The 27,233-nt window shown below is 32.6% G+C and overlaps 1 protein-coding gene across 7 annotated transcripts in view; it reads left to right on the forward strand.

Annotated features, from left to right (window-relative positions):
* Nucleotides 1-278: 278 nt before the first annotated feature.
* The window catches only part of LOC143071572 (von Willebrand factor A domain-containing protein 5A-like), a 97,624-nt gene continuing 70,669 nt past the window's right edge, over nt 279-27,233 (forward strand). For 6 of the 7 annotated variants that reach the window (XM_076245960.1, XM_076245964.1, XM_076245965.1 and 3 more), the window contains exons 1-7: nt 9,695-9,963; nt 10,725-10,830; nt 16,309-16,511; nt 18,376-18,595; nt 19,343-19,518; nt 19,971-20,079; nt 23,360-23,470. In XM_076245960.1, coding sequence (XP_076102075.1) covers nt 10,773-10,830; nt 16,309-16,511; nt 18,376-18,595; nt 19,343-19,518; nt 19,971-20,079; nt 23,360-23,470 — 877 coding nt within the window. In that variant the 5' untranslated portion in view covers nt 9,695-9,963; nt 10,725-10,772. Of the gene's footprint in view, nt 548-1,913; nt 2,013-9,694; nt 9,964-10,724; nt 10,831-16,308; nt 16,512-18,375; nt 18,596-19,342; nt 19,519-19,970; nt 20,080-23,359; nt 23,471-27,233 lie in introns of those variants that run through there. The other variant, XM_076245963.1, reaches the window with a different exon arrangement.

Consider the following 27,233-nt stretch of genomic DNA (forward strand, 5'->3'; position numbering starts at 1 on the left):
GACTGTTGTTTGTATTTTCTTTGATTTTCTATTAGCAATGTGTTGTATATTTATCCCCAGCTTATATATATATAAGCCCTCTCCTTTTTCGTTTCCCCTTTGTTATGAAAGAAAAAGACAAAAAGAGTTTGTTACCGATCAGATTTACCTTTGTAAGTTACAAACTATCACAATGTCATATAGTGCAAACTATGCATTTATCTTATCAGCCTAGCGATACAAATATTTTACATGATATAAAAAGGAACAATGAATCATTCTCCAATAATATCTCATAATTACAAAAACAAGAATAAAAGTTGAACTTTTAAATAAGAAACGTCTAATTGCAGCCGATCTCAGTCGAGATTCTGTTAAAATATCTTCTACCCGACTAAAAAAATATGTAACTTAGGGATATTTGGTTTTATCCATTTATACACAACATTAATAACAACTAAGAAAGGTTCGTTTTTATCTGTTGGAAAATCGATTTATACGATTGGGAAGATATTTCAACCTGTGGATTGCACACTCCTTCCCGGATCGGATGCTTCAACGTTGACGGGTAAATTAAGTTTAAATATTTAGTCATTTACAATCATGTTCATTTTAAACGCTTAATTGTAACGTTACTTATGTGTGTTTCGGGATACAGTCAGCAGAAAATGTTTAAAACTTGTCATTATTGTTTTTTCAATAATAATGTCCATTACTTGTTCTGCCGGATTGAGAACACATGAAATAAGTGAATAAGTAAGAAATATTCATTTAAAAGAGGGACGAAAGATACCAAAGGAACAGTCAAACTCATAAATCTAAAACAAACTGACAACGCCATGGCTAAAAATGAAAAAAAAAAGAAACAAAAAAACAATAGTACACATGACACAACATAGAAAACTAAAGAATAAACAACACGAACCCAACCAAAAACTAGGGGTGATCTCAGGTGCTCCGGAAGGGTAAGCAGATCCTGCTCCACATGTGGCACCCGTCGTGTTGCTTATGTGATTACAAATCTGGTAAATAGTCTAATTCGGTAGGTCACATTCATGAAAGGGAAGGGGATTATAGTTACGACGTAAGGAACATATCCGATATCATTTGTGAAACGGTTATTCCATAACGGTCAACCAACTCGTGATGGCGTCCGTAAAATTTACGAAGGGATGATTTCAACTTCACCATTTGGAACTCTTGGTTTAATAGCTTCCTTGTGAGCAGTAACCCTCTTTCAAGAAAATCATGATAGGAAATGCAAACACGGGAATATCGTATCAATTGGGAGATATATAACCCGTATGCAGGTGCTGCTGGAATGTTGCTACTTAGAAATGGAAAGTTCACAATTGGAAAGCTGCTTTTAAAGTAGGATATGCCTTTCATACATACTCATACATTAACAGTGAAGAGTGGCTCTTTAGAACCCAATTTATATTGTTGGAAACAATCATAATATTACAGATTTTAAGAATACTTAATCAGGACTGCAAATATTCTTGAGACTTATCGAATGAGACTATGTGTCGAGTTTTAGATAACATGTGCCGCAAGTGGAGAAGGATCTGCTTATACTTTTAAAACGATTGAGATCACCCCCAGTTATTGGTGGAATTCGTGTTGCTTAATCTTTAGTTTTCTTTGTTGTGTCTTGTTTACTATTGTTTGTTATGTTTGTCCTCTTCTGTTTAGTCATTGTGTTACAGTTTTTGTTTGATCTGTGAGTTTGAATGTCCCTCTGTTATATGTCGCCCCTCTTTTGTAAAATATTAGGGTTAGGGTTACCACAATATGCTCGAACTTTTAATCTTCCTAATGCTTTTTATTTGCTAGGGCAGTTCTTTTATCATTGTTCATGTCTATACTTTTTTCGAATTTATATGCACTGTGTCCAAACCGGAAGTTAGCAAATTTATTTTATTATTTTTCAGAAAAAATACTGTAGGGATTTTTCAGCACTATCTTGTACAGCATGGATTACAGAAAATTAAATCTACATGGACTTCTCACAGAAGAAACACATACATTAGGTACATTGTGACAGAAATTTTCTGTCTCTTACCATTTAAGAAAACAGTATGATCTATGTTGATGTCGATAATATTGCAATCCAATATCGTATGTTTAACCTTGCACTAGACCAGGTGATATATATTGTTATCTTTAAGTATAATTATAGAAGTCGTTGTTATTCTTTAGGAAATCTTATCATATGAGATCACTGGACTAATTTTAGCTGACCTATGATAGAGTTTTATCCGGAGATTAGATCATTTCAAAATGTAGTTTGGTCTAAAAAACTGAGGTTTATTTATCCATCCTTATATAAACGTTTTGGATGATAATTTGCTGTGGAAGCTACGTATTTTGTTCTTTTATTGCGGCTTCTAAGAGAAAAAATATGGATACAAAATAAATATGACAATTGTCAACTTACCTCTTCTCTGCAGTAGCACTCCCTCTGTCGCATTGTATTACGTTTCAATTGTGTTAATTTTTGTGCACACTTTACGGACTATTTTAACAGGAGCATGTACATTACACATAACTTCTATGAAAAAGAACGATTGAAATCGATATTACTATGCATATATTTTTTTAATCCAATTTCCGATTTCCCCCAAAATTAAAAAATCTTATACTAATAACGATATTAAAAACGTGGTCAAAATCATGATTGGGCATTAACCAAAAAGTCAGATGACCCCGCCTGCCAGCGGACATTACTGATATGGCTAGAAATAGAACATAGAGGTAAAATACAAGTTGTGTCTATTATCTTGAAACCAAGAACAATCTAAATCCTCTATAGTTTTAAAAGGTGGCGAATATAAATGGCATAAGGTTCATAATCTTCCCTGGCAAAGTCTTTAGTCTACTTTATCATTTTTATGTTCTTCTGTGATATTTTTAACAAGTTTTTGTTTAAATGATTTGCGCCTTATTAGCTGTCTTCATAAATTATAAAAGAAGTTGAAGAACGTTAAAATTGATTTATATATAATCAAAATAAGTGAATTAATTGATTAGTACGAATGTACTGATTTTATAGTGTGTAACATAATTAAAGAAAGCGATTAAATAACATTGTGTCATGTTTATAGATACACAGATAATGTAAAAGTAGGGGAATGTGGAAACTGTTTTGGGGACTCAGATAAGTCCTCGTTTTCTAAAATTTCAAACAAACCAATTTAATATCAGAATGACTTAAAGTCTCAGTTATAAATGAGCATTCATAATTACACGTCTTATTCTTATATTTATATTCTAATTCTCCAGCTACAACGAATAAAATTCTTTAACAAATAAAACAACACATACATAAGATAAGTGATTCTACAGGTGTAGCAGCCTTTAAAATTAATTAATATCGACATTCTTCAAAGAAAAGTCCTTCACTATAAATTCAGGCAAGCACACTACGAATCCAATCATATAATAGATAAAACTAACAGTAGCATACCGCTGTTCGAAAGTCATAAATCAAATGAGACAAACACACACCCGGGTTACAAACTAAAACCGATTAAAACACATCAACTATAAGAGGAAAACAACGAAAAGGCAGAAACACTTGAGTGAAGAAAAAAAAAAACAAAAAACAAACGACAATGCAACACACACAGAAACGAACTATAAGATAACAAATGCAATTGTTTTGACTTGGTACAGGACATTTTAGCACAAATTTTAACCTGGTTATGTTGCTAACCAAAACTCGCCTTTCTATGGCAATGTTCAATATAACACTTAAATGACACAATTACATGACAGTAACACAATAAAATATGTATCTATAAAAGATGAAAATACATATTAATGTCATGTAATAGATTTCTATACCTACATTAACAACAATCAACTCACAAATCGGTGGGTGGGTGAATCAACGTAATAACGAACTGCTGCTACATATACGTTAGCTATAGGTAAACTTATGTTGTCATGCTTTTCACGGATATCATGAATATATCCGTAAAAGCCGCATTAGAGGTATAGACCATCCAATCGTATTGAACATAAACGCATACCATGTGCTTGATGTAAACACACACTATGTTTATAGGAAAACAACCACTTGACCATTGCTACGTCATGTGACCAATACCTTTAATAAATATATTAATTGCACGAGGTATGTGGCAATGTAATCAAAAGGTCTATTATCATATACAATTCAGTTTTTCTCATGATGTGAACGACTTTACAGTCATTTTTGTATCATCAGAACAGTAATTTAATGTGACAGCAAACATATTATAGACATAGCATTGACTGGTGTAATATAAATGAATAAATATATGAAAAAAAGAAGTATGCGCGATGGAATATACACTGGTTCGGCATTGCAAATCAGTTACAAATCCTATATGGTATTGTTACTATACAATTCAATACACATATCAGTATTATAGTGGCGTTGTGCATGCCAAACATATGTACGCTATGAAAATATAACGTGTGGGTATATTTCAATTATACAACATCTCAATGGTAGAATGCAAATACTGGATTTAGTACAATGTCTCAAGCCCTCAATTTTATGTATATGTATGTCTATGAACTTAAGAAATTATAAGTATTCAGTGCAAACAGATAAATAAAGAATGAAAAACCGTCTGGATTTAAGGCCACACGGGGTTAACAATTATTGATATATATATTTTAAGTAATTGTTATGCATAATCAGTTGACGAGTCTACAATAGGCATTTGTACTCAAGACTTTAACCTATGAATATCTTATAGATAAATAAGTTACAGGTACATAGAGTTTATTGCAGTGAAAGCAGTCAATTATGTAATAATGGTAAAAACGGTTAATTTTGTTAGGGGCGATTATTTCGATCTTTTATTTTACGTCAGTACTGATGTACTTACCTTTCATTACCTTTAAGCACTGAAAGCATTCTCAGTCGAGTAGTTTGAGGTATAATTCACACAAAAAATTAACGGTAATATCACAAGCTTGAAAAAAGTAAAATCACAAAAATACTAAACTCCAAGGAAAAATCAAAAGTAAATTCCCTAATCAAATGGCAAACTAAAAAGTTCAAACACATCAAACGAACGGATAACAACTGCCATATTCCTGACTTGGTACAGGCATTTTCTTATGTAGAATATGATGGATTGAACCAGGTATTATAGCTAACTAAATACGATATCACATTATTATTTATTATTGTCAAATACGACAAACGATCGCGACAACCACTGAATGCATACAACAACGATACATTGCCGGCTCATCTGCATGTTCCATTAAAAAATGATCGATTAGATTGACTAAAACTGTGTCCGCAGTTAAAGAGGTTCTTTAGAAATACAGTGAAACTGTTTACTCGCGTAGTGGTATTAACCACAAAGTGGATTTTTAAAAACAATGAACAACTTCTGGATAATAGTTTCCATTAATAATCTGAACCTATTTTGATCTCCCAGAACTAAAAATTAAAGAAACTCAGACATTGTAAAAAGTCACCAGTGTCTGAGTCGAAAGTAGATGAACCAGGGGTATGTCAAAGAAAATATCGTCCTTTTCCTAAAAAAAATCATCGAAAGGTTGTTGAGAAATAGTCCGTGTCAACTTCACAAGTAATACACTTCTTGAGGTATAAATTCTGCGTACTGACGTTGTTTATCACCTTAATTACATGCTATATTATTATTTTATTACTTTTTATTAATATTACTTTTACTGTTTATTCTGGTTTTTGTGATATCCCTTTGACATAACTGTGTACTTATAAAATATGGATCCCTTCATTGTGTTATTGTTCTATAATATTTGCATTCTTATCTTTCATTTTCGCTTTATCTGTATGATTTTTGTGTTTCGTTGATATATATGACGGGGGTCTGTACTTGTACATCGCGCAGTTGTGGGATATTACCTTAGCCATATTTGGCACAACTTTTTGGAAATTTTGGACTCTCAATGCTCTACAACTTTGAACTTGTTTGGCTTCATAAATATTTTAATGTGAGCGTCACTGATGAGTCTTATGTAGACGAAACGCGCATCTGGCGTACTAAATTATAATCCTGGTACCTTTGATATCTATTTTCTATGATGCTTTTCGTATTCTTGTTTTCGTATTTGCTAGTGCTTTTTCTGTGTGCCTTTTTGTGCTTCTGTGATACATGATCAGGTAGCTCTTCATCAGAAAAAAATGACTGGGTTGATATATCTGTTGGTGGACTATCAGTCCCCGAGGTATCATCAGCTCAGTAGTCAGTATATCAGTACTGACATGATTTTCAAATGGCTTTCAAATATTTGGCTTTGAGCGTTCCTGATGAAGGTAAATCCAGAAAAGTATTTCGGACGCATTTAATTATAAAACGTGTTGTTTTCATTTATTTACAATAAGCCTTTAACGCCTTAAAACGGACTATATTTTGTTCATACTTTGAACGACACAATTATTTTATATCTAAATGTGTGACGTCAAACTCGAGATTCTTCGTCAGAGTTAATGTTTATCTAGCCATCTGTCTGTAAGGATTTTGTCCCAGTACCTTAAACCTTTAATCTTTGTTGGATAGATTTCACATAGTTAAATATATAATAAAAAAGCACTGAATAAGATGGTTATCCGTTCGTCTGGTGTGTTAAGTTTTTATTTTGCCATTTGACTAGGGACTTTCCGTTTTGAATTTTCGTCGGGGTTCGTAGTTTTTGTGATTTTTATTTTTGTTAAATTTGATGTATGCCTTTTCGTGCATCTTTGTTACATTTGTTTTTATAGTGAGTATGATGATAACGCAATGTTGACTGCTGTACCCTTATTTTTGACACATTTACCTATTGTGTCTGTTTGTTTTGTTCACGAATCGTTGTCAATATAATGGAATTTGGTGCGACTGTCATGCAAGTGAGAGATTTAGCTAGGTATAGAGCCAGGTTTAATCCACCTTTTTATACATAAGAAAATGCCTGTACCAAGTCAGAAATATGACAGTTGCTATTCATTCGTTTGATGTGTTTTAGCTTTTGATTTTGCCATTTGATAAGAGACTTTTCTTTTTGAATTTATCCTCGGAGGTCAGTTTTTTTGTGATTTTACTTTTTTCATCACTCATCTACTTAAAATCTATATTTAATGGTCATATTAATTTCTCACTTCTTACAAGTATTGTGATAAACATATTTGATATTTAGACAATATATTTATTGGTATGAGGCTTAGAAACGGGGGAAATGCGAGGTTTTACCGAGCATTTCCCCTGTTTCTTGCCGAATACAAAGAAATGTCATATTGCAAGACACTATACGTATATTGTTTTTATACTGAAATCGATAAAAAAAAAAAAAAAAAAATATGTAACAAATATTGTTAAAAAAAAGTGTTTCCCTCTTGATGAACCATTTTGGTGTATTTCCCTATGAGCGTAGTCTAGGCGGTAAGACATTCACATTTAAGGAATTAGAAAAGGAAATTGAACTTAATTAATAACATTTAATAAACAAAGTATATAAATTACGAATGAGAAGACATAAGTGTAAATTCATAAAAGTTTTCCCTTTGTTAATGGTTGTGCGTTCCGTTGTTAATGAAATACAGTAGTTCCGGTAAGTAGGCGGGGCTTATAGGTTTGTTGAGGTCATTGACGTATAAAGCTAACGCTGATACGAATAGCTTTATCTGTATAGTATAATAGCTGATTGCAGTATAAACATATATAAAAGCAATAGTTGTATACCGCTGATCAAAAGTCATAATTCGATTGAGAGAAAACAAATTCGGGTTACAAACTAAAACTGTTGTCTGTAATGACAAAAACAAGGAGAGAACAAAAGATACCAGAGGGACAGTCAAACTCATAGATAAAAAAAAAAACTGACAACGCCATGGCTAAAAATGAAAAATACTAGCAGACAAACAATAGCACACAAGACACAGCATTGAAAACTAAAGACTAAGCAACACGAACCCCACCAATAACTGGGGGTGATCTCAGGTGCTCCTGAAGGGTAAATAGATCCTGCTCCACATGTGGCATCCGTCGTGAGAATCTTTAAACAGAAAAAAATTCTTCAATACAAGAGAAACAATTGAAATTTTAAACTGATTCAAATACTAGACGTGTATTAACTGGCTATTGTTGAAGATGCCTAGACATTCAAGTAAGCACCTCATACTCTGTTGTTGATTACTTTCTCTTATTGTGTTAGCTGTCGTTCTATAACTTGCAATTGGTGCCTTTTTTCTTGACATCGTCTCCTTTTCCATATCTTTTCAGCCAGTATGGTCAAACTAATGTATTGAACACGCTTTTTCCTTTTCAGTAAAATTCATTCATTCTGACAGTAAGCATTTTGGAATCATAATCATTATTTGAAATTAGATAATATACATTAGAGAACAGTAGGACTCAAAAAACAAAACGAGGTCTTCTTTGATGATGAGACATATTTAGTACTGGAAGAAGCATTGAAGACAGTTTATAAAAAAGAAGGAAATGAGATGGCAAAGGAAACTAATAAAGATAATCAAATATTTTGAGAAATAAGGACAACAGTAGTATACCGATGTTCAAAAGTCATAAATCGATTGATAGAAAGTAAATCCGGGTTACATATTAATACCGAGGGAAACACATCAACTATAAGAGGCGAACAAAGGTATAACAGGAATACTGAAGTGCAACAAAAACAAACGAAACATACATAGACACGAACTTTATAAACAGTGAAAACAAACATATGTTTTGGAGCACAAACAACATCTCAACCTTGACTAATTCATTATATTCATCTGTAATCTGGAATCAATAATGTTTTTTCCCCTCAGGAATAGATTCAATTAGCTGTATTTGGCAAGACTTTAGGAATTTTTTGCCTTCAATGCTCTTCAACTTTGTACTTTATTTTGCCTTTTTAACATGTTCTTATTCTAGCGTAACTGTAGTCATTGGTAGATGAAACACGCGTCTGGCGTAAATATAAAAATTTCATTCCTGGTATCTATGTTGAGTTTATATACTTCTTTTGAAAGTAGGCGTTTGTGGTTGCCCTAACTGCACGATTTTGATTCTCTTCTACTGTCCTGCATATTCAAGTATAGGTGATGCGAAACTAATTTATGTGCTGCCTTCACTAATGGGTTGCAAAAAAGTTTATGTAACAGCACACAAATATTCCTTGATGTATTTTGTCAGTCTTGATATGTCGGAGGAAATAGTCAATCTTTAAATAGAATTCGATTTAAAAAACAATACCTACTTCAACTTACTAGTTTCTATTTAAAAGTACGACTGTTTTTATTTTCGTATGAGTTTCGTCGTCATGTCTTGCACTTTGCTAGTTGACACCATATTTGTTTTGCAATCTCTCAGATTGTCAATGTTTTTTTTGTAGAATTTCAATATTCCTCAATAGTTCCACTTCAGACATAATCTATAATTCCTATGAGTGTTTTGTGGACTGTTGTTTGTATTTTCTTTGATTTTCTATTAGCAATGTGTTGTATATTTATCACCAGCTTATATATATTTAAGCCCTCTCCTTTTTCGTTTCCCCTTTTTTATGAATGTAAAAAGACAAAAAGAGTTTGTTACCGATGAGATTTACCTTTGTAAGTTACAAACTATCACAAAGTCATATAGTGCAAACTATGCATTTATCTTATCAGCCTAGAGATACAAATATTTAACATGATATAAAAAGGAACAATGAATCATTCTCCAATAATATCTCATAATTACAAAAACAAGAATAAAAATTGAATTCTTAAATAAGAAACGTGTAATTGCAGCCGATCTGAGTCGAGATTCTGTTGAAATATCTTCTACCCGACTAACAAATTATGTAACTTAGGGATATTTGGTTTTATCCATTTATACACAACATTGATAACAACTAAGAAAGGTTCGTTTTTATCTGTTGGAAAATCGATTCATACGATTGGGAAGATATTTCAACCTGTGGATTGCATACTCCTTCACGGATCGGATGCTTCAACGTTGACGGGTAACTTAAGTTTAAATATTTAGTCATTTACAATCATGTTCATTTTAACGCTTAATTGTAACGTTACTTATGTGTGTTTCGGGATACAGTCAGCAGAAAATGTTTTAAAACTTGTCATTATTGTTTTTTCAATAATAATGTCCATTAATTGTTCTTCCGGATTGAAAACATGAAATAAGTAAGAAATATTCATTTAAAGTAGGATATGCCTTTCATACATACTCATACATTAACAGTGAAGAGTGGCTCTTTATAACCCCATTTATATTGTTGGAAACAATCATAATATTACAGCTTTTAAGAATACTTAATCAGGACTGCAAATATTCTTGAGACTTATCGAATGAGACTATGTGTCGAGTTTTAGATAACATGTGCCGCATGTGGAGAAGGATCTGCTTATACTTTTAAAACGATTGAGATCACCCCCAGTTATTGGTGGAATTCGTGCTGCTTAATCTTTAGTTTTCTATGTTGTGTCTTGTTTACTATTGTTTGTTATGTTTGTCCTCTTCTTTTTAGTCATTGTGGTACAGTTTTTGTTTGATCTGTGAGTTTGAATGTCCCTCTGTTATATGTCGCCCCTCTTTTGTAAAATATTAGGGTTAGGGTTACCACAATATGCTCGAACTTTTAGTCTTCCTAATGCTTTTTATTTGCTAGGGCAGTTCTTTTATCATTGTTCATGTCTATACTTTTCTCGAATTTATATGCACTGTGTCCAAACCGGAAGTTAGCAAATTTATTTAATTATTTTTCAGAAAAAATGAAATAGTACTGTAAGGATTTTCAGCACTACCTTGTACGCCATGGATTACAGAAAATTAAATCTACATGGACTTCTCACTGAAGAAACACATACATTAGGTACATTGTGACAGAAATTTGCTGTCTCTTACCATTTAAGTAAACAGTATGATCTACGTTTATGTCAATAATCTTGCAATCCAATATCGTATGTTTAACTCACCTTGCCATTTAAACCATGTGATATATATTGTTATGTTTAACAGGTCGGGACCACTACCTTATATGGAAATGCATAAATTAGCATACTTATGTTCTCGCACATGTAATTGTTTATTTACATGTGACGCAATTTATTTTTACCTAGGTTTTTGACCAATCCACTAAATGAGTTACAATGCATGATGGACTACTACGTGTTTACAATCAACCAAGAACACGTGTTATTTACTGAAAAACAACACATTTTTTCGTGCAATGCGGGATTCACAATTTCGCTTAGTTTTTCATTTTGTGTATCCTGATTTATAGTTCGTGATATAAAGTATTACTTCCATGCTCAGATTAACGAAGAGTTGTTTCTATGCGAAGAAAAAAGGGTTTGAATTACCCGATATATAGCCATTAACATCATGTTTGATGATGGGACAAAGATTTCATGTATTGTTCCACCAGAAGCAACGAAACAACAGCGAAAAAACACAATTACCCATGAGACAAACTTACTGGTGTAAAGTAAGCCGTCGATAACAGCAATGTTCGTATATATAGATAATTAAAGGCAAATATGGGATCCTTAAATTTTGTGTTCGTAAAAAAGGCGAAGAAATATTTACATACATGGCAGTGTTAACAAAATCTATAAGTATTTTTGTTGGTCACATTTCAGTAGTTTAACTTGTATATTTTATATTTTGTACAATATACAAACAAAGCATGCAAGCTAACCAAAGTTTTGCTCCACATGCATTAGAAAATAAGCTGTAATGATTTTATCCATATGTATGTGCGACAAGGTGGAAAATTTGATATGTTTTGTGAAAATTGCAGCGTTGGATCTATAATAAAAAAAGAAGATGTGGTATGATTGCCAATGAGACAGCTGTCCACAAGAGACCAAAATGACACAGAAATAAACATTTATAGATCACCGTACGGCCTTCAACAATGAGCAAAGCCCATACCGCTATAAAAGTCCCCGATATGACAATGTAAAACAATTCAAACGAGAAAACTAACGTCCTTAATTATATAAAACTAGAGGCTCTAAAGAGCCTGTGTCGCTCACCTTGGTCTATGTGAATATTAAACAAAGGAAGCAGATGGATTCATGACAAAATTGTGTTTTGGTGATGGTGATGTGTTTGTACATCTTACTTTACTAAACAGTCTTGCTGCTTACAATTATCTCTATCTATAATGAACTTGGCCCAGTAGTTTCAGGGGAAAATGTTAATAAAAATTTACAAATTTTATGAAAATTGTTAATAATTGACTAGAAAAGGACAATAACTCCTTAGGGGGTCAATTGACCATTTCGGTCATGTTGACTTATTTGTAAATCTTACTTTGCTGAACAGTATTGCTGTTTACAGTTTATCTCTATCTATAATAATATTCAAGATAATTACCAAAAACAGCAAAATTTCCTTAAAATACCTATTTAGGGGCAGCAACCCAACAACGGGTTGTCTGATTCATCTGAAAATTTCAGGGCAGATAGATCTTGACCTGATAAACAATTTTATTCCTGTCAGATTTGCTCTAAATGCTTTGGTTTTTGAGTTATAAGCCAAAAACTGCATTTTACCAATATGTTCTATTTTTAGCTGTGGCGGCCATCTTGATTTGATGGCCGAGTCACCGGACACATTTTCAAAATTATATACCCAAAAGATGATTGTGGCCAAGTTTGGATTAATTTGGCCTAGTAGTTTCAGAGGAGAAGATTTCTGTCAAAGATAACTAAGATTTACGAAAAATGGTTAAAAATGGACTAAAAAGGGCAATAACTCCTAAAGGGGTCAACTGACCATTTCGGTCACGTTGACTTATTTGTAAATCTTACTTTGCTGAACATTATTGCTGTTTACAGTTTATCTATATCTATAATAATATTCAAGATAATAACCAAAAACAGCAAAATTTCCTTAAAATTATCAATTCAGAGGCAGCAACCCAACAACGGGTTGTCCGATTCATCTGAAAATTTCAGGGCAGATAGATCTTGACCTGATAAACCATTTTACCCCTATGTTCTATTTTTAGCCATGGCGGCCATCTTGGTTGGTTGGCCGGGTCACGCCACACATTTTTAAAACTAAATACCCCAATGATGATTGTGGCCAAGTTTGGATTAATTTGGCCCAGTAGTTTCAGAGGAGAAGATTTTTGTAAAAGTTAACGACGACGGACGACGACGGACGCCGACCGACGACGGACGACGGACGCAAAGTGATGGGAAAAACTCACTTGGCCCTTCAGGCCAGGTGAGCTAAAAATGAACGAAAAACAAATATGTAACACATAAACAAACGACAACCACTGAAATACAGGCTCCTATACAATATATGTTTTTTGATAGGATAGATATCTTGTCCTTTTATATATTTAATTGGGCCGGTTTTTTTTTGTTTTTTTTTTTGTTTGGATTGTTTTACACAAGTAATTTTGGGGTCATTAATAGCTTACTTTTCAGCATTGGACCTATAACTGCTTACTTTACTAAATTATGTCTTTGTTGGAAAGATGTCTCATTTAGTTTAGTTTAAACATATTTATTTATAGTGGATTGGGAAACAAGTTTTCCAACTTATATTAATCCCTTTCCACTTTGCGGGATGTCTCATTTGGCACTCATACCTCATCTTCTTATTTCTATATACAAAGCACGTTTTAGAAAAAAAATAATAGGTAATATGATCCAGAGACTTTTAATATTGGAGATATTTTACATATGTCAACAGGACAGCAGCCGAACGATAAAAAACCTCTGAGGTATATTTTGTGATAAAATTAGCAACAAACGGATATTATCGATGGATGAAACTATAAAAAATGTATTGAGCTATATACCGTACCCGCTCAGTGGCGGATCCAGGGGGCGGGGGTTCAGGGGGATGGACCCCCTTTTTTTGGACGATCAGTGCATTTGGATGGGGACATGTAGTTGGAACCCCCTCCCCTTTTGTCCAGGGTTAGGACCCCCCTTTTTAAAATGGCTGGACCCACCCCTGCAGCTTCTTTTTAGCATACTGAATATTATGATGTTCTTACTATTAGTTCAGGTCCTGATAAAAAAGATACATATTCAGTACAGAAAGAAGTGTTTCAATAAAAGTTTCGTGTTTTTCTTGTCAGAAATGATTTTGCAATGACACTATACAGGTTTAAAAGAGCTCAAATGATTTTCTTACTGGACAGTGGTCACTTCATTGGAAATTTCACTGTGTCATGTCGTGAAATTAATGCAGGTTCAATTCATAACAATGCACAAAACCGGTTCAACTACTTTTGCAAGGCGAAAAAGAAAGTCGAATCGTGAAGCCAATAAACAATATTTTTTTAATCTGAGCATGCAAATTGAAGATTACGTTATATATTTTACATTAAATATATTTGCAGAATAAAAACTTTGGTAATGAGAGTCCCAGACAATATATTAATTGACTGTTTTCCCACTAATTCCACGTGTTTTAAGTAGTAGTTTACTCGTAGTAGCCCACAATGCATTGTAGTTCATTGAGTCGATTGGTCAGTTTTTCAAGGTCATATTGGCCTTGTGTTTTGGAAATTACTATGCAAATATATTCTGACGTCAGAAAATCTAGAGTTCTCGACCTGTTTAAGTATTATTATAGAAGTCTTTGTTATTCTTTAGGAAATCTTATCATATGAGATCACTGGATTAATTTTAATAGACCTATGATAGAGTTGTCAAGTTATATCCGGAGATTAGATCATTTCAAAATGTAGTTTGGTTTCAAAAACTGGAGGTTTATTTATCCATCCTTATATCGACGATTTGGATGATAATTTGCTGTGGAAGTTACGTATTTTTTTTCTTTTATTACGGCTTCTAAGAGAAAAAATATGGAAACAAAATAAATATGACAATTGTCAACTTACCTCTTCTCAGCAGTAACATTCCCTCTGTCGCATTGTATTACGTTTCAATTGTGTTAATTTTTGTGCACACTTTACGGACTATTTTAACAGGAGCATGTAAATTACACATAACTACTATGAAAAAGAACGATTGAAATCGTTAAAACTATGCGTATATTTTTTAATCCAATTTCCGATTTCCCCCAAAATTAAAAAATCTTATACTAATAACGATAATAAAAACATGCCCAAAATCATGATTGGGCATTTACCAAAAAATCAGATGACCCCGCCTGCCAGCCGACATTACTGATATGGCTAGAAATAGAACATAGAGGTAAAATACAAGTTGTGTCTATTATCTTGAAACCAAGAACAGATTAACAGAAAATAGCTAATATTATCAGCAAGACAAGACTTAAACATAAATCAAGATCGCCGACATCGTCAGTTGATCACTTTTGGAAGCTACTTTCCTTTAATGACAATGTTAACCAATAATTTTGGATATTATCTTGAACACTATTAAAGATAGATAGAAACTGTAAAGATGGCAAAATATAATCATCAACACACGATCTACTAATAAGTTAAATTGCCGAAATCGTCAGTCGACTCCTCATTGGACAATAGTCAATCAATGCCGATTTTGACCTGTTTTGTGTTTATTAAACTACTATGATAGAAAGATATAAACTACACAAAGAAACATAGTTGTCAACAGAAAATCTATAAATAAGTGTCAATATATTTAGTTGAATTGTTATATAAGTTGTTGTTCATTAATGGCGATATTCAATGTTATTTGTGTTATGGTAAAAAACTAAAGAAGATAGATAGAAATTGGATTTGTTATTTTTCCAATAATTATTTAGCGGTTAGGACAATGAGTGCAGAGTGAGTGATATCTGATGTCAAAGAGGAGTTCCGTGTTCTTTCAGTGTTTATCATATTTTTAAGAAATATTACCTTCATTTCAGAATTAAATATTTTTTTATTATCAAAATATATATGTATTGATGTCATATATAATATTCATCACACGAGCTCTTAGAAACCAAAGTATATTTCGTCAATCATCCAATCCATTAAAAGCTAGAAATTGAGCAACACGAACCCCGCGTAAACATAACAGAGGTTCAGGATAACATATCTAGAAGTAATATGTTGAGCCATCTTTAGGAATAAACTTGAAGAGACATCGGTGAAGCGTATCAATATGTCATGTTATGTCTTTATCAGGGTAGAATGGGGTTGTTACCCCACGATTGGATTTTTTATCCAAATATATACAAATTTGTCACCTGTGCTTTAATATTTTATGTAATTGCTTTTATATATTTTACTCTCTAAAACTATGTTATTTGTAGTTAATGAGAAATACAATTCACTTATCCATTCATTCATAAATGCAACGATGATATATCAATGAAAGACACTCATTGTAATTTGCCAATCTACCAATGAAGCAAACTTTGTTTCAAATTGCAGTACCTCTGAAAGAATCTAAGGTCCATGTAACAGTCCAGGGCTTCATAGTCAATGTAGAGAGTCAGCTTACTTATTCAAATGACACACAAAATGTCTTACAGACTATCTTTATCTTCCCAATGGATGATATGTCAGCTGTTTACAAGTTTGAAGCTGATGTCAACAATAAACATATCAAAGCAGAATGTCAAGACAAAGAAAAGGTAAAAGAGGGACTAAATTTTTTTTCAACGGTACATTCAAACACAATAGTAGCAACAAAATGTAAAACATATTAACATGCAAGGTACAATAAAGCTAAATCATAGCAGAATGTTAGGTTAAACTAAAGGTAAAACACGGTAGAATTTAAGGATATAAAAAAGGAAACATAACTGAATTTCAGGAAAAAATCAAATTAAACATATCAGAGTTTCAGGATAAAAATTGATTAAAACACAGCAGAATGTCAGAACAAGAGTCAAGTAAAGCACAGCAAAATATCAGGACAAACAACATGTAAAACACACCAGAATTGCAGAGCAAACATCAAGTAAAACACAGCAGAAAATCAGGTCAATTATCAAGTAAAACACTGCCGAATGTCAGGACAAACGGTCCGAGAACACAATTATCGTCACTTAATGTTAGTTGTCCACAAATATAGTCCCAAGTCAGGACAGTGTGTTATTGGCATTTTTTTTTGTCCCTTCCAAATGTATTTCTACATGTTTAATGCCTCAAATATCAAGTAGGGGATAAAATTACACTGTCAAAATATTTGGGTCATTAATTTTAGAGTAAAGTAGAGATTTGGTCCAGCTGAACAAGGTAAAAAATTAGTACTTTTATAGCTGTCAAAATATTTTAAGACCCCCTTAGCATAAAATTGTTCATATTTTGAGTTAGATTAATTTTCTATAATTTAAATATAATTTGTCCAAAAAGTAGTACAACACACTGTAAACATTTAATTGAAAAAGCTCAGGTGGGATTTGTTTAATTTTAATTTATTATCTAAAGGAAATGCATAACGAAATAATTGTGGTTTCGGACCAAACATCAAGTAAAACACTAGAATTTCAGGACACACATCAAGTAAAACACAGCAGAATTTAGGACAAATATCAAATCAAATATAAATGACGGGATGAACTGAAGGTTAAGCATACAAAATGTGGGGGTAAAAAATGGTAAATCATTGCTGATTGCCAGGAATAAACAACAGTTCAAGCATAAAAGTATGTCAGAAAGAACAAACGTTGTATACAGTAAAATCTCGTGACAAGTATAGGGTTAACTATTATACAGTTTCAGTTTAAAAAATGGTAACACATGGCAAAATGACAGAATAAAAAATAATTGTGCAATAACAAAATGTCGGGATAAAATAAATGGTAAAGCCTAGCAGAATGCTGGGACAAACAAAAGAATGAATATAGACGAATGTCAGGACAAACACATATATGCGTTTCAGCTTAAAAAAGGTTCCACATATCAACATGTTTTGATACATAGAAGGGTAAACCCAGCAGAACAGAATAAATAAAAAGTTGATACAGCAGAATAACAGAAGATTAATAATAGCAGAATGTAATAGGAAAATGAAAATTAAACATAGCGAGATATTATGATAAGCAAATGGTATAAAAAGATAGTTTCAAAGAGGTAAAAAATTAACAAAGGAAACATCTAAACATATAAATCATGGCAAGATGACAAAAAGAACTTATATTCAACATATGAATATGAAATGAATCTTTAACAATTTAGAATTAAAAAGTTTTAAATTTGAACATGATAACTTTTCAAAGGCGGAAGGATATCTGCCACTTTGTTACCGGCTTGCTACATGTTTATTTTGTGGATATGAATTTAAAATAGGTAAATTGTCAGACGTTTGAAAACTTAGTTGGTTTAAAGATGTTTTGTAGAAGAAAGGTGAACTAATCCACTAATGTAACCTTTCTAGTTAAACATGTGTATATTGTATAAAGTTACCTTGTGTAATAAAGTTATTATTAAATTGTGCCATTTTCGGAACGCCTAAAAGCATATTTTTGAATACTTTTCTCTTTGGATTTGCAGGCTAAAATGACTTACAATGACGCTATATCGAGTGGCCACACAGCTATGTTCTTATCTGAATGCGAAACATCTGCTGATATATTTGTATGTAAACTTGGCAACTTGCCATCAGGAGAGGTGGCAATACTGACCATGTCATATGTTGCAGAATTGTCTGTAGAAACAGACGGGAAAATGAGGTTTACATTACCCACAGTGTTGCTACCAAGATATTCACACGGTAAGACTTCAAAGGCTAACAAAAACATAAACATTGTCTAGTATCTTGAAAATCGTTATTGAAAGAGAAAATCTGGCGGAGCAGCTATAATAAGAATTGTTTGTCCAAAATGTTCACACGACTCATTACATGAGTCACTGCTTTTACACGACGATTATCATTGATAATTTATTTATCATTTTTTACTTTCACCATGACAACTATTGTCGATAGTGAAGAGTTGTAAATTAAAAATATGAGATGCGGAAAAATCTTTCAATTTGTCAGTGGACTCCTCAAATGAGGTGTTATGAGATTTAACCTTCTAATTACCGATATGTATTATTTATGCGTTTGTTTTTATCTTTAGCAGATAGAGAGAAGTTCGAAGGCCAAAAAATAGTCAGCTAAATCAGTGCTACGCACAATGCGAATCCATCAAGGAGTGATTACCAATGCAAATTAAAGGGGTTTCTCAAACTATTTTTTGATTTTTTTTGTGGAAAAATAGAAGATAGTAGTTGTTGTCCTTGATTTTGACTTATATTTGTTGTTTTGCCAGATATCACAAGAGATAAGGGGTACCTCATAATGTTTACCTAGCCTAGTGGTTATTGATTACATTCTTAAAACGACAAAAAATAATTGAATTTGAGTGCGGTAATTGACACGTGATGATAGTTGACATTTGCCATAGACACAAGCGTTAAATAAATGCTTATTAAACAAAGCTCATACTTTGTATCATAACTATCTATTATATTTCAGATGTTGGACATTGCATAGTACCTGGACGTGAGTTTATTCCTGGTAAAGTGGAAATAAGAAATCCATGTTTATTGAGTTTCAGTGCTACTCTGTCTGGTTGCTATAGTATTAAGGATGTAAGCAGCCCTTATGACAAACTCAATGTCAAAATCAATGAAGATAAATTATCTGCTTCCGTGAGTATTTTCTTGTATTACAGTGTGTAAGATCTGAAGGCAAGATGTTAGTGACATGTTTAGCATGTTGAGTGACGAATCATAGTCCTTTGGAATCATTCTTACAAAAAATTTGCTATTTTGTCTATGAACTATCGCAAAATATCATCTGAACGCAGTCCTAAAACATTATGTTCTAATTATTTAGTTTTCTGACGTTTTTCCGAACATGCACGCTGCAACACATAAATTTAACAGATAGACAGAAAATATTTTGTCTGATAATTCTAATATTTGTTTTCTTCTATCTAAAATGGCATGTATCTTAACAATCTTTCAAATAGCAAGACTTTGCATTATACACACGCAAACAAGAAAGAGCGGGAATAAGATGCTATATATTTGTGAGACAAGATTTTAAGTGTCTTAGTCAGTATAAAACCATAATTGTTTTTAAATATATTTCTTTCAAGATTGATTTAGCAGAAGAGTGCATGTTCGACCATGATTTAGTGTTTGATATACTGTATGATAATATAAATAAGCCAGAGATCATTTTGGAGCTAGGAGATAAAGAAAAAGGTTAGTTCAAGTGTTGATGCATTTTTCATAACTGCTGTATATAACATAAGTTTCTTTGATACATATATATGACGTGGTTTCGTACTTATACATCCTGTCATTGTGTTATTGTGTTATTGTATATTTTTGTATTCCTGACTTTCATTTTTGCTAATGTGCTTTTTCTGTGTACCTTTTTGTTACACATATGTTTGTTTTTATAGTGACAATATCATATATTGACTGCTGTATTTTTGACATTTGTACCGATTATGTGTGTGTGTGTTGTTCACACATTGTTGTCGATATAATGGAATTGGATTCGACTGTCAAACAAGTGAGAGGTTTAGCTAGCTATAAAACGTGGTTGAATCCACTATTTTTTTTACAACATACTATGCCGGAACCAAGTTCGGAATATGACAATTGTTATTCATTCGTTTGATGTGTTTTGTGCTTTGGATTTTGCTATTTGAATTGGGACTTTCCAATTTGAATTTTCCTCGGAGTTCAGTATTATTGCGATTATACTTTATTGATGTAATAATCTCATAATCTTTAACAAAATGTTTTTTAAACAAATGTGATTTCTTGTAAAATTATAAATGATCATTAATATGAGCTACAGTTATTGATAATTGAGATATTTTATTCATTGTTTTCAATTCTATACGGTGATTAATTAGTCCTATCATTTGCCGCTGAATAAAAAGAAGCTTGCATAATCAATTAACTTCACATTTATCTACATATATGATACACTCTAACAACATAACTTGAAATAACTATGTTGAACTCTAACATCCCAACGAAACCTGAAATAAAAGTATTATATGAGGAAGAATGGAAAAATCAACATTAACTGAAAAAAAGTCAATATACAAATGATTCAAAATCGTTAACTTTTCTTTCTAACTTTCCAGTTTCGTTTCTCTGTTCGGGTATCGTATATGTGACGTAATTTTTCTGCTGTTTCAGAAATTTCATATATTCAAATTTTTAATGCCTTTTCACCATCGTATGTGACGTAATTATTAATGCCTTTTCACCGTCGTATGTGACGTCATTTTCATTATTTACTATGTTGAGGCCTGGACTGAGTCGGGTGTGTCTATTCTGTGTTGGTCATTCATTATGTATTCGTGTTTGTTTTATGTCATGAGTTAATACTTCAGTTTCATTATGTATATCTGTTATATTCATTTGATAAAATTTACTGTTTGCAATAGCATTAATTGTTCTAAATAATTAGGATGTTCTTATCCCAAGCATACAAACTTAGCCGTATTTGACACAACCTTTTTCAACTTTTGATCTTCAGTGCTGTACAACTTTGTACTTTTTTTCGCTTTCGATCTTTTATATCTGGGCGTCACTGGTGAGTCTTGTGTGGACGAGGCGCGTTTTTGGCGTATTAAATTTTAAACCTAATGCTTTTTGTTATTCATTAATCATGTGTTTCTTTGTCTAATACGTTTTCCTATTTATTTGTATTGTAGTTGTCATTTCTATGTTATATTTAACATTGCCATTAAAGTGCGAGGTTCGACATGCCACAAAACCAGGTTCAACCCACCATTTTTTCCTTTAAAAATGTCCTGTACCAAGTCAGGAATATGGCCATTGTTATATTATAGTTCGTTTCTGTGTGTGTTACAATTTAACGTTGCGTCGTTTTTTTCTCTCTTATTTTTGAGTGTAAATTGACATTGCAATAAGACGTGTCACGGTACTTGTCTATCCCAAATTCATGTATTTGGTTTTGATGTTATATTTGTTATTCTCGTGGGATTTTGTCTGATGCTTGGTCCGTTTCTGTGTGTGTTAGTTACATTGTAGTGTTGTGTCGTTGTTCTCCTCTTATATTTATGCGTTTCCATCAGTTTTAGTTTGTTACCCCGATTTTGTTTTTTGTCCATGGATTTATGAGTTTGAACAGCGGTATACTACTGTTGCCTTTATTTATCTCGTAAAATGTAATGGAGGAGTATCAGATAATTTTTCGCTAATTTGTTGTATCTTTAATAGTTATCCCACGATGACGCGGTGAGTCAGCCGAGTGGGATATTTTACATTTTTACAAACTATTTTACATCCCAGCTGTTTAAGATTAGACGAAAAACCATTTACAATTCACAAAATCTAGTTTTGAACGCCACAGAACCATTATAATATACTTTATACATTACTTTATGATTTATTATAAATTATACCCTTTCTGACCCCCGAACACGTTGAGTAGATATCAAACAATGTCAACTCGCCTCACTGGCCAATCGGCCCAACCTTTATCGCCACTTTATGAAAAAAATCGCCTCACTCTTGTTTACCGACTCACCCCACTTTTGAAAAAGTGTAAAATCAAATTGAACAATCACTGACAACTCACATATTAACAAAAAGGGTTTAAACCCTACTGAATAACGGTCTGCCAACTCGCCCCACTTTTAAAAATATCTTGCTTTCTTTAAGTATGTTAAAATACTGACAGTTTGTATCCAGTCGTCCTTGTGTAGTGGTTGTGTCGTGGCTTGATATGCTAAAGGTCTTGAGTTCGAATCCCAACATAAACACTGGATTTTTTCTACGTGAATTTTGATAGATAGTCTTTTCCGTATAATTGTATATTTAATTATAAGTTTTATAGTGCAACAGGGGTGATCCGGCTCAGATCACCCCTGTTAGAACAAATGAGCTGGGATGTAAGAACAGTGACAGTTAAAAAAGGAAAATAAATTCCGTATTGTTTTTAAAACGATGCTATATTTATAGTGTTTCTTGAGCATACGATTGTATAGCAAACAAAAGGAGTTCTCTGGTAATCCCCCTTGACATATGTTTGTATCTTGTAACTTCGGGAATTTGATACATGAAGATTGGATTTTATTAAGCGAACTTTATAACACCTGTCTTATACATACGATTCGTTTAATTCGGCGTCATATCTTGACTTACATCCAAAAGTTTACAATGAGGGTCGGTTGAGAACAAACTTTTACCTCATCAGCGAGATAGTTTTAGCTTTCAAGTTGGTATGATACCATATACTTCTATCTTGATTTTCTTGATTTGCATATGGTAGTACAAATTTGGATATAAGCATTCCATTTTTCCCATGTGAAACCCGTTGTTTTGCACATGCTATTACAGATCTGGGGACAAACGTTTTCTGCTTTGTGGGTGGTCATTCAGTCTCTTTTCCACAAGATAGTAGGCATAAATATGCATACTAGTATGCAAGCAATTAAGTACACAAACAGTTTTTTAATGTTTGACCAGTTGAATATGATTCTATTTTCAGATGGCTTGCTGAGGGAAGATTTATTGATGTTGAACTTTTATCCTGATTTAAAGAAAGGTGTAGAAACTGAAGACATCAAAACAGAATTCATCTTTATGATTGATAGATCAGGTCGGTTCATACTGAGATGGAGTAGGCTAAATAATATTGAGATTACATTTCAGAAATGATATTGCCAAGGTAACGATAGTAGAATGCATAACACTTTCTGGTCTGTGAATATATTTATCCGTCTGTTATTTTGTCTGCTTGTATATCCTGTAACTTGTTGAGATTTGGTTAAAGATAGTAAACCTAATATTAATGAACTTCATATTGATGGTCTCAAATTGAAACTAAGTTGACAACTTAGAATATATCAAAATACTTAATAATAATGTAGTCTGTCAAATTGTTATTTTTGTCTAAAAAACAACAATAGATCAACCAAAAATGGACAACAGAGGTAAACAATAGGCAGAAGAAACATAAGAAACAATTAGAATTAATAAGTTCATGAAAAACCTACAATTTCATGGCAAATATGTAAAAAGACGAAAAGAAAAACAACGGACTACAAAAAAATTAAGACTGAGCAATATTAACCCATCCAAAACAATCTTAATAGCTCAGAAAGGGGTTTGAGCAGCCTGATTCCGGCGTATTTCCGATGGGAGTACGGTGATAAGATTCATCCTTTGAAATAACATTTTGGTAAAATATGACGGGATTGGGGCCACGAAATGTGGAACAGGTCCGTGGTCATCTTTGACACAGATATTCAACAACATCATGATGTAGGTTAAAGTTCCGAAAGGATGACTTCAAATTTATCTCGAGTAATCCTTGTAAGAATTAACCTTCTTTCAAGCAAGTCACTAGAGGGAGCAGAAGTTCAGCAACATCGTTCGTCCTAAAATTTAGATTCCATAACTTATTTGATGTTTCATCTTCTTGTGAAGTAAGAAACTGTATTGAAACAATTTTATAACTTCACGAATTTAAATAACATTCGAAGACTAAAAAATCTATAAAACAAAACATGAAGGTTTAAATAAAAGAGAACATCCGACAGCCTTTGTCACAGTATCTAGTTTGAACAAATTCATTTACGATTCGTAATTTTCCAGTCTGTTTTTTTTTAATTTTTTTTTATATCTTTATGAGAGTTTGGATTAGTTTACTTGACTTGTAAAATGACGAATGATGTCTTCTACACCAAGTCCATAGGAAAAGGTATATTTTTTACCTATATCTATCCGTTTGTTTGTCCTTTTTCAATCCTTTTATTAGTCCATCAAGTTAAATTTCTGTTGCATTTTGTCAGAAAATATGACTTAAATGTTCCTGAAGTTTTGTATCAAACTTTATTACAGCATGCTGCACAGTGTATTTGGGGTTATACTCATTGTAAGTTAACTTCTGGTTAACTGTATTTTTACAATACTAGATAATCTGCTTTAAACTTTGATGTAACTTTTTTTCTTTTTTGAAATATAAAATCTGTGAGAAACCTGATGATTTTTGCTTCCCAATTGTCAATTACTCATTTTGCACGAGAAACATACCCTCTGTCCTATCGTATGGTAGTTACATATCACAATTAATATGTTACGCTTGTGCATTTTCACAGGACACATACCTCATTCAAAGGAAGTGTGCTCGTAACATAAATACAAAACAGTTTCCGCCTTAGATTCATGATTTTTTCTGCGGGCACCAAGTATGCACTTTTAATAGTTGACTTTTTCCTTTATTGTTATGAATCACAGTTTATGGCCAAACTGAGTAAAGAACTGTCTAAATTCCATTTTATTGATAAATTCAACAACACTTACCATTTCCTTAACGGTATTTTTTCGTTAAATGTCAAAGAATTCTCTAAATAAAATGCTGCATTTTATCGAAAAGAACTTACTTTAAATAAAGCAATAATTTTCCTTTGGTACATTTATATTTTACAGTATAACACCAATGACTCTTCACAATAATTTACGATAAAAGGGATGATTTTTATTTTACCTGTTGTTGAATTTGACATTTGGGACGATGATTTTTATTTTACCTATTGTTGAATTTGACATTTTGGACGATGATTTTTATTTTACCTATTGTTGAATTTGACATTTTGGACGATGATTTTCCTATGGTACCGTCTTACTTTCGCTAAGCTCTTTTCTGTAGTGACGTTTTGGATTTGAATGAGTGTAGTCTTTGTATTACTAGTAGTATTGGCTAGAGGTATAGGGGGAGGGTTGAGATCTCATAAACATGTTTAACCCCGCCGCATTTTTGCGCCTGTCCAAGTCAGGAGCCTCTGGCCTTTGTTAGTCTTGTATTATGTTTAATTTTAGTTTCTTGTGTACAATTTGGAGTTTAGTATGGCGTTCAGGGGCCAGCTGAAGGACGCCTCCGCGTGCGTGAATTTCTCGTTGCATTGAAGACCTGTTGGTGACCTTCTGCTGTTGTCTGCTCTATGGTCGGGTTGTTGTCTCTTTGACACATCCCCCATTTCCCTTCTCAATTTTAGTACGCAAGGGATTTCGTTACCACAAATTACTCAACACCTTTACTAAATGTTTCCGTAGATACAAAGATTCAGTCCGAGTTAGTCTATCAATCCTTTAAATAAATTTATTACTGAAATTAAATCTTTGAATGTAGTTTTTTTGGTATAAATATTGATTTTGTTATCATCAAATTAAAATCATACTAAATACTACACATATTTACTTTCAAAATACACTAAAAAGGGTTACGGTTAAACGCTCACACACATGTTTGAACACTCTTTATGTGCCTGCCCCAAGTCCGGAGCCTGTTGTTCAGTGGTTTTCGTTGGTTCATGTGTGTCATATTTGTTTTTCACATTATGCCGTTTGATTTTCCCATTGATTTGTTTTCATATTTATCATGTATAAGGGTCTTTTTTAATAGTTGACCTTACGGTATGTGTTGTTCTCATTGTTAGAGGCCGTACGATTGCATAAAACTTCTCACACCAACTTCATTGATAGAAGAGGGGCAAACGATACTAAAGGGACAGTCAAACTCATAGATAGAAAATAAATGACAACGCCATGAACAACAAAAAAAAAAACCCAACCCAAAACAGACAAATACTAGTACACAAGACACTACATAGAAAACTTAAGACCAAGCAACACGAGCCCCACCAAAAACTTCATTGATAATTGTCTCATTGTCAATAATACCACATAAATCCTTTCTTTTAGGATCACCTTCACAATTCGCGTAACCGATTCGTATGCAAATCGACATAGACAAAGAAAAATATCCTACCGTTGTTTTAGCACATAGTCTCGCTCGTTTTGAGTTTATGCAATACCGTCACTTTTATTTTTTTTCTTTGATTAGTATGATCTTAATTGATTAAGGATATTTTGACTTTGGTAAATGCCTATTATCGCTATTTTGTGTATTTTTCCTTTGATAATGATTTATGATAATTTTCCTATCATGCTACTCGCTTGAGATGGAAAAATTTTCGCTCGAAAACTAAAAGACACGTGACGTTGCTAATGAAATTGACATTAAATTGACAACGTCGTTATAGGTAAAACAGCGATAATCAGATAATAATTAATCTATAATTACCCCTTATTTGCCAAGTACATGATGAACGATTATTTCTATGTGTTGTTAATTCAATACATTGTTACTCATGATAATATAAAAATCAATTTGATATAATTGTAAATCTGTGTCAGTGTCAACGATATTGAGTTCCAAAAGGAATTGGCTCAGCCTTACTAATCCTACCAAACAAAACAAAACTGTTATATCAGCAACATATGATTCCTTTAGAAAATAACTGCAATAAATTTAGTATTTTTTAATAATCTACCATTTATTTTACAGAAAAAACGTATAG

The sequence above is a fragment of the Mytilus galloprovincialis genome, chromosome 4, assembly GCF_965363235.1.
Source record: "Mytilus galloprovincialis chromosome 4, xbMytGall1.hap1.1, whole genome shotgun sequence".
Classification (NCBI taxonomy): domain Eukaryota; kingdom Metazoa; phylum Mollusca; class Bivalvia; order Mytilida; family Mytilidae; genus Mytilus; species Mytilus galloprovincialis.